The sequence below is a fragment of the Vulpes vulpes genome, chromosome 13 (genome assembly GCF_048418805.1).
Source record: "Vulpes vulpes isolate BD-2025 chromosome 13, VulVul3, whole genome shotgun sequence".
NCBI lineage: Eukaryota > Metazoa > Chordata > Mammalia > Carnivora > Canidae > Vulpes > Vulpes vulpes.
Window position 1 is genome coordinate 107030239 of NC_132792.1, and position 12439 is coordinate 107042677.

A 12439-nucleotide genomic window follows, 5' to 3' on the forward strand; every position below is an offset into this window, starting at 1 on the left:
TTATGTATAAACAATGAATATGCCATGTTGTCATTTTATGGGTTAAATCTGCAAGTAAAATAAGCCCCTTCAGCCATGAACTGCTTTCCTCCTTTATTATAGCTCCCGGTAATATCAAAAGAAATTAGTATTTCTGCAGTATCTATATTTGATTGGGTAAATGCACTCCAGTGTATTATTATTAACAGTATTTTTAACTTGATATCAACAAATATGAATTGTAAAGGACTTGGTCAAAACATTGAATTAGCTATAATCCATGTCATTGGATATTCAATTCAAAATAGAATATGTTGATGTTAAAATAATACACTAGTCAGGAATGTCACTGGGATCAGTAATTACATATATATGTGTTGCTGGTAAATAATCAAAACTCAAAAGGTTAGGGGTGCCTGGGTGGTTCAATCAGTTAAGCATCTGCCTTCTGCTTGGGTCATAATCTCAGGGTCCTAGGATGGAACCCCCAGTCCTGCTCTCTCCATGCTCAGTGGGGAGTCTGCTTCTTGTTCTTGCCCTCTGCCCGTCCCCTCACTCGTGTGTGCACACACGTGTGCCCTCTTGCTTCCTGTCAAATAAAATCTTAAAAAACAAAAAACCTCAGAAGGTTAGAGTGTGCAGTACCAAGTTTATTTTCTTCAGCTTTTGGTGGTCTGGGATAGATATGCTGCTTCCTATTACCTCTACCTTGGGTTTCTAATTACTGCTTTAATTCTGGGGATTCAGAGTTTGGTACCAGCATTAAGGATGCTTTATAATTTGCTGTACTTGTCTTCTAAAGAACTTCCAAAGATCCCAAAGTAGAACCGAGGTGGCACATAGAACCCAATGAGAGGTCCAGTATACATTTGGTATATATTGTGTCTCTTTGACTTTCCCATAAAATAGGCTTGTATGTTTTTTGGACTTTGTATTTGAAGAAAGTAAATATTTGGGTTCTTCAGATAAGATGAGGATAGATTACAAATGATTAGAAAGGATAGGTTGGATGGAGGCAATTTCAAATATTTTTAGGCTTATTTTTTAAAACCTTGTTAAGGTCAATTTATTTAGCATTTTTATATTTGAAAAAGATACCTAGCATGGATGTAGCTAATGGATCTTGCCCTCATATTTTGAAATTTTCCTTTACCCTTCAAGGGACTTCTGGCTGGTCTAAGAATTAAAATGACGTGAGACATTAAGAGGAGAAAAATCAAACTTAATTAGGTACATATGGGGAATCCACATATATCTGAGAGATTCCAAAGATAAGCAAAGTGAGGTATGCTTGTCATTGCTAACTGAGAAGGGAGTAGGGGTCTGGGACTTTGAAGGAAAAGAAAGCAATTCACAGGAAAATGAAAGGAGTAAATGTTTGATTAAAAAAAAAAAGTTTTCTGGGCCATATAGAAACACTGGGACATAGAGAGGAATTTTAACAGAATTTGCTAAATTCATCCCTGTCTACCACCCCTTACTTATACTGTATACTGTAGTTATTTACGGTGATATCTCCCTTCTGGGAGCAGGTCCTCTATCTAAATTCTTTTAGGCCATTTGTGGGAAGGTCAAAGTTTCTTCTTGAGTCTTTTGGGCCTCGATTGTTTTCAACTCAAAATAACCCACATTTCAAAGTGACACATGTTGGGGTGATGGGTTCTGAGCCTCAACAAGATAAAGAGAGACAACACCAAAGAGTTGTTGGACAGTGCCTCATAGAAATAAATATCACTTTCTTTCTTTCATAGATGATTTACTATGAGCTGGGCATTTTTTGACATTAGGTGGTAAGGAACACTGAACAAAACCAGAGGGGGGGTGGTGGGAAACAGAGGAAAATCCTCATCCATTTAGTGCTTACATTTTTGTAAGATAAAATGAAGCCACAAATAAGTAAAATATGTTGTACATCCAATGAATATCAGTGATATGAAGAAAAAGCAGAAAAAAGGTAGCTGTCGTGGGGGTCTTTGGGTCTGATTTTATGCCAATACCATGCTGTTTTGATTACTGTAGCTTTGTAATATAGTTTGACATTTCAAACTATATTACATTTCAAAGCGTGATGTCTCTGATCCTTTTTTCTCAAGATTGCTTTGGCTGTTTGGAGCCTTTTGTGGTTCCATACAAATATTAGGATTTTCTATCTATTTTTGTAAAAAATTGCATTGGAATTTTGATAGATGTTACACTGACTCTGTAGATTACTTTGAGCAGTACAGACATTTTAACAATATTATTTCAAGTTATAAGCATGGAATATCTTTCTATTTGTGACTTGAGTTTCTTTTATCAATATCTTACAGTTTTCAATGTATAGGTCTTTCATCTCGGTTTAGTTTATTCTTAGGTATTCTTTTTTGATGCAGTGATAAATGGGATTTTCTTAATTTCTCTTTTGTTATTCATGTACAGAAACACAACAGATTTTTGTATATTGATTTTGTATCCTGAAGCTTTGCTGAATTCATTTATTCTAATGGTTTTTAGGTAGAGTCTTTAGGATTTTCCTATATGTAATATTATGTAATCTGCAAATGAAGCTTATGAAAGGTCTCTACAGTTTGTTTTTCCTAAATAAGAAGCAAAGTTACTAGCTCAAGAGTAAGGATGTGGGAAGTTATATCAGGTTTGAGAGGAGAAAGTATTGAGTACTTGATGAGCTTCTTGGGGCACATGGGTGGTGTAGTTGGTTAAGCATCTGACTCTTGATTTCAGCTCAGGTTGTGTTCTCAGGGTCTTGAGATTGAGCCCCACATAGGGCTCTGCGCTCAGTGTGAAGCCTGCCTGGAGTGTCTCTGCCCTAACCCCTACCCCTCAAATAAATAAATCTTTAAAAAAATAAAATTCTTGATGAGCTTCCAAATCAAGGTGCAGCTGAGTTGGGTCCTCAGCGGCTGCTCTGTTTCAGCTGTGAGCAGTCAAGTCTTCTTTGTGAATATTGTAGGGAAGTGTAGTATATTTCCCTGAATTCAACTAAGTTGGCCTTTCCTTAGGTCAATTTTGGAGAATATTCTGTAAATTCATCACTAATGTATCTTCTAATTGAAGACACTGCCAAATGGAGGTTATCTTGAATCAGCATGAGTTTTTTTTCCCTTGGGTACCTTTTTCCCATGTGTATATCTCCAACAGCAAATAATTAAGTATTAATTGAGCACCTGTGTCTGGTAGTCCCAAGGGATATTAAAAGAAAATGACTTGGTGTTTGCTGTTGAAGAGCCTGCCCAATTTCATTTTATAAAGCTTTTTTTTAGATTGGGTGCCAGCGAATTTATAAATTCTCTCTCTGCTCTAATGTTACCTACTAACACTTTCCTTGGACTAGTGGGGTCTAATTTTTGTTTCTTGTCTTATGTGCCCCTTAAAATTATCTAAGCTCCATGCCTAATGTCTGAGGAAATTTAAAGTTTAGGGATACTAGTTATTAGCCAAAATCTTGAATCTATGATAGTATGTGTGTTGCTGCACAGAACTATTAGAAATCATCTGGCAGCTCAGACAGTAGCACCATCTTTGTATTCCTTAAATTCTTATAGGGATTCTAGGCATTTATAATCAGCACTCCTTGAAAAAATTCTATAGCTGGGGTTGGTCCTGAACTGAAATATATTGACTTTTTGAATATGTTATTAAATCTACTGTTTTATAAGGAAGTTTTAAATAATTAATTTGTCTAGAAATCTTGGAAAAGAAAGCATTTTATAAAAGAACAGAAAACTGGAATTTTCTAAGTCATTTGGAAAAAAAATGTTTAGACACTCCCTAAAGGTCTAATAGAAGGTTATCAAATTGTGGACATATCTGGATTTAGAATTCTTTTTTTTTTTTTTAAGAAAAATATTTATTTATTTATTTATTTATTTATTTATTCATTCATTCATTCATTTGAAAGCAAGAGCCAGAGAGAGAGCATGAGGGGAAGGGAGGGGCAGGGGCAGAGGCAGAAGCAGAAGCAGAAGCAGAAGCAGACTCTCCATTAAGCAAGGAGGCCAATGTGGGGCTCGATCCCAGGACCCTGGGTTCATGACTTGAGCCAGAGGCAGATGCTTAACCAATTGAGCCACCCAGGTGCCCCAATTTATTAGATAGACTTTGAACAAAATTTTGCTTCTGAAAAGAAGGCTTTTTTATTATATTGGTTCTTCTTCTATAGCAGTAGTATGATCTTAGCCTTTCTAAATTTCTTTTGAAATTCAGAATAGTTCTTTTTGTCTTAAATTTCTTCTACCTTTGGGGCACCTGAGTGCCTCAATCTGTTAATTGTTGGATTCTTGATTTTGGCTCAAATCCTAATCTCAGGGTTGTGAGATCAAACCACACTTTGAGCTCCACGCTGGACATGGAGCATGCTTAAGATTCTCTCTCCCTACCCGCCCCCCCCCAAAAAAAAGTTAAATTTCTTCCACTTGTTAAATAGTAGGTTTTCTTGGGACATTTCACAAATGCATTGCAGAAGAATAAAACCTTTGTGTTTGCATGATTGACTTGCCCTCAAACAGTGTTCTTCAAAGCCAAAGCTCATTTTGAAATTATTTATTCATACATAAAATAACTTGTTGGTTCTCCAATAATAATCAAATTCGAGCATTTAAATCCTTGTCTATGAAAGGAAAGGAAATGAAAGGAACTTAACAGAATTTGTAGGGCAGGGTATCTCACTTGTGATAAGCATGGATAAAAATTTTATGGAATAGGGCTTCCAAAAATTTTACAAAACATATAATTGTGAATATGTAAAGATGAACTTTAAAAGATTATTAATTTTGCTACCTTTATTTCACGTGTATTCCTTTCTAGTTTTGTTTTTAAAAGTTTGTTATACATTCCCAGGTCGAAAGAAATTAGGAATTATAACAGAAGTACAGAATAGAGGCAGCGTTTGGATATTGGATGATCTTTTCTAGTATTTTCCTTCATGTCCTTCTTCATAGTTTCTGATGAAGAACAATCAATAGTCTATGTTCCAGGTATGATCTTCAGTATAAATTTGGTAAGCTTCCTCTGCCTCTTAAGTGTCAGGAGAAAATAAAGCAGTAGGACCACTTTGCAGGTATAATTAGATGCAGAACAAACCATTGGAAACTAATTTAAAAAAATAATGTGGTTACACCTTACTGAGGTTTGCCTTATTTTAGGGGCTGGTCAGGCAAGTGAGCTTTTGATGAATTATAGAATATTCATCTCTTAAAAAGCAAGAGATTCTTATTTTTTGTATTATGAATAATAGCCTAAATTTGTATTTCAAAGAAAAATGTGGAAACTTCTTGATATAAGGTTTATGTGATAGACTCTTTAAAGCTTCCTGGTTATTACTAAATGAATAGTAAAACTGAGCCATTGAAGGTACCCTAATTAAATTAAAATCAGGTTTTTCATTTCCTTTAATTAAGGTATGTATTGTATGTTGTAATTTATTGTTTTTAATGTGACTAATAAATTTTCACATCACCTTTTGAAAATATTTCAATTGAATCTTAAATGTATTCAAAACATAAACTTCTCATGATTCATTATTTACTAAGAGGTTTAAAATGAAGTTTATAAAGTAAGTTTTCCCCATCAGATCGCATATAGAAGGATGTCAGGGAAGAGCTTCATGGGGGTGAATTTAAGAGAATGAAGTATAATTTTGATATTTTGTTTGATGTAAATCCTTAGGAATTTCTACAGAAGAAAGTACGAAATCAAGACACAAGTTAAGTCCAAAAGCTGATGTTAAACTTAAGACTTCCAGGGTTACTGCTGCTTCAGTCTCCATGGAGTCTTTAAAAGGTGCAGGAGATTCAGTAGATGACCAGGTCAGTAATTTCCCTTTTTTTTTTTTTTTTTTTTTTTTGTCATTATTCTCCAATCTTTATAAATGCTGACTAATAAGTGATTTGTCTGTGCTGACCAGTTACCCATAGGTAAGGGTAGAAGAAAGAATGTTAGATAATCTACAAGCAATCTTAAAAGGTACAGAGGATTCTAGGATACTTGAGGTTTTGTTCTAAAATGTCTAGGCTTGCCTTAAGCCTTAGTTAAAAAAAAATTATTTTCTTAGTATGTCTCAAAAGACCTACATCCTGATCTATGTGAAGTTAGTAAATCAAATTGACAACCATTTTTTCTTTTATTAAGTGTGCTTTATGATTTTTGTTCTTGTGAATTTGTTAGATGATGATGGATAAACCTTTATATATAAGAAAGAAACTTTGTTAAAATTTCTCTGCATTATTATTATTATTATTTCCTTCACTTTAAAAGTATCATAAAGACTCTTTATAGCCCAGTCATCGATTTCCTCTTCTTATTTACCTTTGTATTAGTATCTGTGCATTCCTTTGCTACATGTGCTTTATCTGATAGGTTTGTTTTACTTTACTTTTTGTTAAGGTTAAATCAGGGTTTGGCAATCTATGACCTATAGGCCCAATTTGCTGGCTGCCTGTTTTGTGAATAAAATTTTATTGGAACACAGTCACGCTTATTCTTTTAATAATATTGCTGCTTTTGTATTCTAATGGTAGAGTTGCTGCCATAGTGCTATTGGCCCACAAAGCCAAAATATTTACTATTGAACCCCTTTCTAGAAAATGCTTTTCAATCCCTGGTTCATGTTCTTGATGACATTTCCAATATTTAGTTTGTTAGTGAGTATTATGTTTAGTAGTTTATGGGATTTAACTGTGATTTGCCCAAAGGCCTAGTTTGTTACTTGTATCCCCATTGTACCCACTTTATACTGGGATATGAATAGTAGTTGAATTTGCAAGATCTTATCAAAATTGAAAATGTTTTCTCATAAAAGGTATATTTTATATTGAAGAATAGCCTTCTTTTGGATTAAGTCCATCATATTTTTTATGAATCTGTTGGCTTGTTAACTATAATTCTTTGTTGGGCTATTTCACTAACTTTGGGAATTATATATCTTTAACTTAACACAGCCTATTTTAAGTTATTTTCCACTTTGCCTATAATTTTGAGGACCTTTCAACAGTCTGTGTCTTTTTTAAAAAATATTTTATTTATTAATTCATGAGAGATAGACAGGAACGTAGGCAGAGAGAAAAGCAGGCTCCATGTGGAGAGCCTGATGCAGGGCTCCATCCCAGGACCCCAGGATAATGACCTGAGCCAAAGGCAGATGCTCAACCACTGAGCCACCCCGGTGCCCATAATAGTCTGTGTCTTGACTTTTGTGATATTGTCATATATTTTACTTCTATAAGTAAACCCCCAATACATTGTTGTTACTTTTGCTTTAATAGTAACTCCTTTTTTCCCCCAGATTTACCTGTAATTGACATATCATAAAATTTACCATCTTAAAATGTACAATTCATTATTTTTTTTTATGTATTCACAGAATTGTGGATCCATTACCACAGTGTAATTCCAGAACATTCTCATCACCCCAGAAAGTAACTCCATATGCATTAGCAGTCACTTCCCATTTTCTATTCATCTTGGCTCCTAGCAACCACTAATTTACTTCAGTCTTTATAGATTGGTCTATTCTGGACATTTCATGTAAATGGAATCCTATAATATGTGGCCTTTTGTGGCTGTCTTCTTTCATTTAACATAACGATTTCAAAGTTATTTATGTTGTACCCTGTATTATTACTTCATTACTTTTTATGGCTGAGTGTATATTTATCTGTTCACCAGTTGAAGGACTTTTGGGTTGTTAGGTTTTTTTGGCTATATGAATAATGTTGCTATGAACATTCACATACAAGTTTTTGTGTGGATATATATTTTCAATTCTCCTGGTTGTTTGCTTAGAAGTAAAATTGCTGGGTCATATAGTAATTCTGTTTAACCTTCTGATGAACTGCCAAAATGGCCATACCAGTTTATATATTATCAGCAATATATGAATGAGGATTCCAGTTTCTCCACATTTTCACCAACACTTTATAGCTATCTTTTTTATTATAGCCATCTTAGAGAGTATGAAGTGGGGTATCTCATTGTGGTTTTGATTTGTATTTTCCTAATGACTTATAATAATCATTTCTTCATGTGCTTCTTGGCCATTTATATATAATGTTCTTTAGAGCTATGTCCATTCAGATCCTTTTCAATTGGTTGTCTTTTTATGGAAGTTAAGAGTTCTTTATACATTCCATTGTCAAATCCTTTATAAGATATATGATCTGCAAATAGTTTCTCCTGTTCTGTGCATTGTCTTTCACTTTCTTATTGGTGTCCTTTGAAGCATGAAAGTTTTAATTTCGAGGTCCAGTTTATCAATTTTTTTTCAGTTGTTGTCTGTGCTTTGCTGTCATATCTAAAAACTCATTGCCTAATCCGAGTTCTGAAACATTTACACCAATATTTTCTTCTATGAGTTTTATAGTTTTAGGTACTACATTTAGTCTTTGATACATCTTGATTTGATTTTTGTATGTAGCTCAATTTGTTCTGTTGCATTTGGATATCCACTTGTCCCAGCATCATTTGTTAAGGTTATTCTTTTCCCTTTGATTGCTCTGCCACCCTTGTTGAAAATCCGTTAACCACGTAAATGTAAGTGTTAATTTGTAGACTCTCAATTCTATTCCATTGATTAACATTTCTATTTTTATGCCAATACCAAGCTAATTACTGTTTGGGATTATGTTTTGAAATCAGGAAATGTAAGTCCTCCACTTTGGTTTTCTCTTTTTCTTTTTCTTTTTTTTTTTTTTTTAATTTTATTTATTTATTCAGGAGAGACAGAGAAAGAGAGGCAGAGACACAGGCAGAGGGAGAAGCAGGCTCCAAGCAGGGAGCCCGATGTGGGACTTGATCCTGAGACTTGATCCCGGGACTCCAGGATCATGCCCTGGGCCGGAAGGCAGGCGCTAAACTGCTGAGCCACCCAGGGATCCCCAACTTTGGTTTTCCTTTTAAAGATTTTGGCTATTCTACATCCTTTCAATTTCCTTAGAGATTGTAGAATCACCTTAGTGATTTCTTCTCAAAGGTCAGACTGAATTTTGATAGCAATTGCAGCAAATATTTAGATAAATTTGGAGAGTACTCTACATAGTACCAATTTTTCCAGTCCTTGAATATGGTGTATGAGATAGCTTTTCATTTATGTATTCTTCTTTAATTTCTTTCGGCAGTGTTTTATAGTTTTAAGTGTACATATCTTGTGTTCTTTTTGTTCAGTTTATTTCTAAATATTAAGTATTTTATATTTTTGATGCCATTATTAATGGAATTGTTTTATCTTTGGGTTGTTGCTAGTGTATGGAAATATAGTTGATTTTATCTACTGGTTTTGTATCCTACAATCTGTCTAAATTCACTTATTAGTTTGAATCTAATAGTTCTTGGTGAATTTCTTACTATTTTTTTTAAATATAATTATGCCATCTGTGAATAGAGATATATCTCCCTTTATGATTTGGATTCCTTTTATTTCAGTTGTGTTTTAAAGAGGTTCAATAATTAAACAAAAGTCTTTTATTTATTTTTATTTTTTATTAAAGATTTATTTATTTTAGAGAGAGAGCATGAGTGGGAAAGGGAGAAAGAATCTCAAGCAGACTCTGCATTGAGCGGGAAACCTGATGTGGGCCTCGATCTCATGACCCTGAGATCATGACCTGAGCCAAAACCAAGAGTGGGTCGCTTAACTGACTATGCCATGTAGGTGCCCTTCAATAAAAGCCTTTTTATATTTACCCATGTGGTTTACCTTTTCACTTGTTTTCCATTTGATATCCTTGTTATTTCTCCATCTGCTTAAAGTACTTCTGTAACATTATTATAGTTCAGGTACACCGGAAATGGATATTTTGGCTTTTGTATGTCTGATGAAGTCTTTGTTTCACTTTGGTTTTTACTGGCTATAGAATTTTCAGTTGAGAGTTTTTTTTCCCTTTAGTACTTGAATGATGTCATTGCACTGTTGCCTGGTTTCACTGTTTTTGAGAAGTCTGCTATCCTTTTATTCTTTTATGTTTAGTATGTGAGTTTAAACTATTTTTAGGATTTTCCTTTTATCCCTAGTTTCAAGCAATTTGATTATAGTATGCCTTGAACTAATTTTCTAAATGTGTCTTTAGTTGGAATTTGTTTTGGATTTGAGAGTTTGTAGTTTTCATAAAATTGGGAACATATTTGGCCATAATGTGTTGAAATATTATGTCCCCTCATCTTTTTCTGAGGACATATTTTGAAGCAAATATTAGGCTACTTGCCACAGCTTCTTGCCGTTTTTTTATCCAGTTTTGTTGTTGTTGTTGTGTGTTTATCTATAGATGGTTTATATTGCTTTGTCTTCAATCATTAATCGTCTTCTGCAATGTCTAATCTGCCACTGATCTTGTTCAGTATATTTTTTTTTTTGTTCAGTATATTTTTTATATAAGACTATGTTTTTATCTCTAGAAGTTCAACTTCGATCTTTTGTTCTTATTTATATATTTCATGTCTCTACTTAACCTGTTAGTCTTCTAGTTTTTTGAACATATGGAATATAAATAACTATTTTAATGTTCTTATTTATAATTCTATTATCTGAGTTGTTTTTTTAAAAAGCTTTTATTTATTTATTTATTCATGAGACACACAGAGAGGCAGAGACAGGCAGAGGGAGAAGCAAGCTCCCTGTCAGAAGCCCGATGTGGGACTTGATCCCAGGACCTGGGACCTCACCTTGAGCTGAAGGCAGACGCTCAACCACTGAGACATCAGGCATCCCTATCATCTGAGTTATTTAGAGAGAGATTTAAATTGAGTAATTTTTCTAATTGAGTAATTTTTCTAATTATATATCGTATTTTTCTGCTTCTTTACCTGCCTGGTTGTTTTTTATTGGATGCCCCCAGGCAGTATGGATCATGCTGCTTTTTTTTTTTTTTTTGAGTTCTCGATATTTTATATTTTTATAATTAATTGAGCTTTTTTTTCTGAGACTAAGTTATTTGGGAGTAGTTTGATCTTTTTAAAGTTTGGATTTAAACTTTTAAAGGTAACACCAAGGCAGCTTTTAATATGGGGCTAATTTTGCCAACAGTAGGCAGTGCCCTTTTGAAGGACTCTTTCTGATGCCCCTTTAAATTATGAGATTTTCCACTTTGACTGGCTGGAACATGGACTATTCCTGGCACTGCATTAGCTACGGAAACTATTATGTTCTGAGTTGTTCTTTCCCTGGCTTTTGGTGGATTTCCTCATAGACAAATGCTCACCAGTACTTGGTGGTTGATGTGCAGGGAACCATCTGCAGATCCCTAGAGCTCTCATTCCATGCAGCTCTATCCTCTCCATTACTCTGTTCCTCAAACTCTAGACATTTTGGCTGTCCTGGACTCCCAGCTTTATCTTCTCAACTTGGGGAGATTGCTGTACTCCCATCTGGGTTTCCCCAAAATGCACCCTGAAAATTCCAGAAGCAGTTTAGCTAGGATAATTACATGGCTTGCCTTATTTGGTTCCCCTCTTTCAATGATCACTTTCCTGTGTTGCCTGCTGTCCAGCATTTAAGAACTGCTTTATCATATATTTTGCTAGTTTTTTTGTTTGCTTTAGGCATTGGGGTAAGTGTGGTTCCTATTACTCCTTTTTGCCTGGAGGTGGAATGTAGGGGTTGTGTACATGTGTATTTATTTTGTTGCAAAACTAGAAATGATGTGTGTGTTAGGAGGGTATGTGCATATGCATTTTTCTCTCAAAAGTAGATGTTGTGTATGTTTTTCTTCAGAGAACATGACGTCTTTGTGGTTTTTCTGTGTGTGATCTTTGTAGCCATTGATGTTCAATAGCTAGGTCCTTAATTCATTAAGGTTTTCAGAATGGTAATGATGTCAACTCAAGTTTTCTGGGAAATAGGTACTAAGATGAAAGTAAAAATGGAAGAGGTTTAATAGAGGAAAAACTGACATAGGATAGAGAGTAAAGTGAACAGGAATAGACAAGGAGAGTCTTAGGATTTTATTATAGGTCTGGCATCTGTGAGAGAAGAAAGAAAGAAGAAAAATTGACTAGGGAAAACTTCACACTTCATACTGTCTTGTGGTCTGAGGTACTGTCTTTCAGGCTAATGGGAAACCCCAGAGTGAATATTGTTCTTTAAGGATGTCATATCAAACAATGGCTCAGTTCTAGTACCTCTGGTGTTTCTAGTGATTGGCAGTGGTGTGACCACCACAGTGGACCAAAAGGTATGATAGTAGTTAGGTAGGTGAGGCTATTAGGCAACTACACTCTTTATAGCAGGTTCTCTCTCTCTTTTAGAAGCCACATTGTTTCACTCCTCACTGTGAAATCCATTATTCATCAGGAATTAGTATGGGTATGGTGTTAAGTTAGTTCAGTTCATTTTTCCATACTGACAGTCTGTTGGTCTGCACTATTTCTAGAGAAGACCATTCTTCTCCCCACTGAATTGCAATGATTTTATCATAAGCCAAGTGGCTGTAGAGATATGTCCTTCCCTTACTGTGTCATCTACTTTGGTAATACC

General features: G+C 34.7%; 1 protein-coding gene across 18 annotated transcripts in view; it reads left to right on the forward strand.

The window, feature by feature from the left end:
• Positions 1-12439, forward strand: part of KIAA1328 (KIAA1328 ortholog) — a 348897-nt gene that overhangs the window by 2337 nt on the left and 334121 nt on the right. For 6 of the 18 annotated variants that reach the window (XM_072732240.1, XM_072732239.1, XM_025996992.2 and 3 more), the window contains exons 2-3: positions 4917-4952; positions 5644-5783. The exons of 1 other annotated variant lie outside the window; for it this stretch is intronic. In XM_072732240.1, the coding sequence (XP_072588341.1) occupies positions 4917-4952; positions 5644-5783 (176 nt within the window). Of the gene's footprint in view, positions 1-4815; positions 4976-5643; positions 5784-12439 lie in introns of all 18 variants that reach the window. 11 more of the 18 variants (XM_072732235.1, XM_072732238.1, XM_072732237.1 and 8 more) reach the window with 4 other exon arrangements.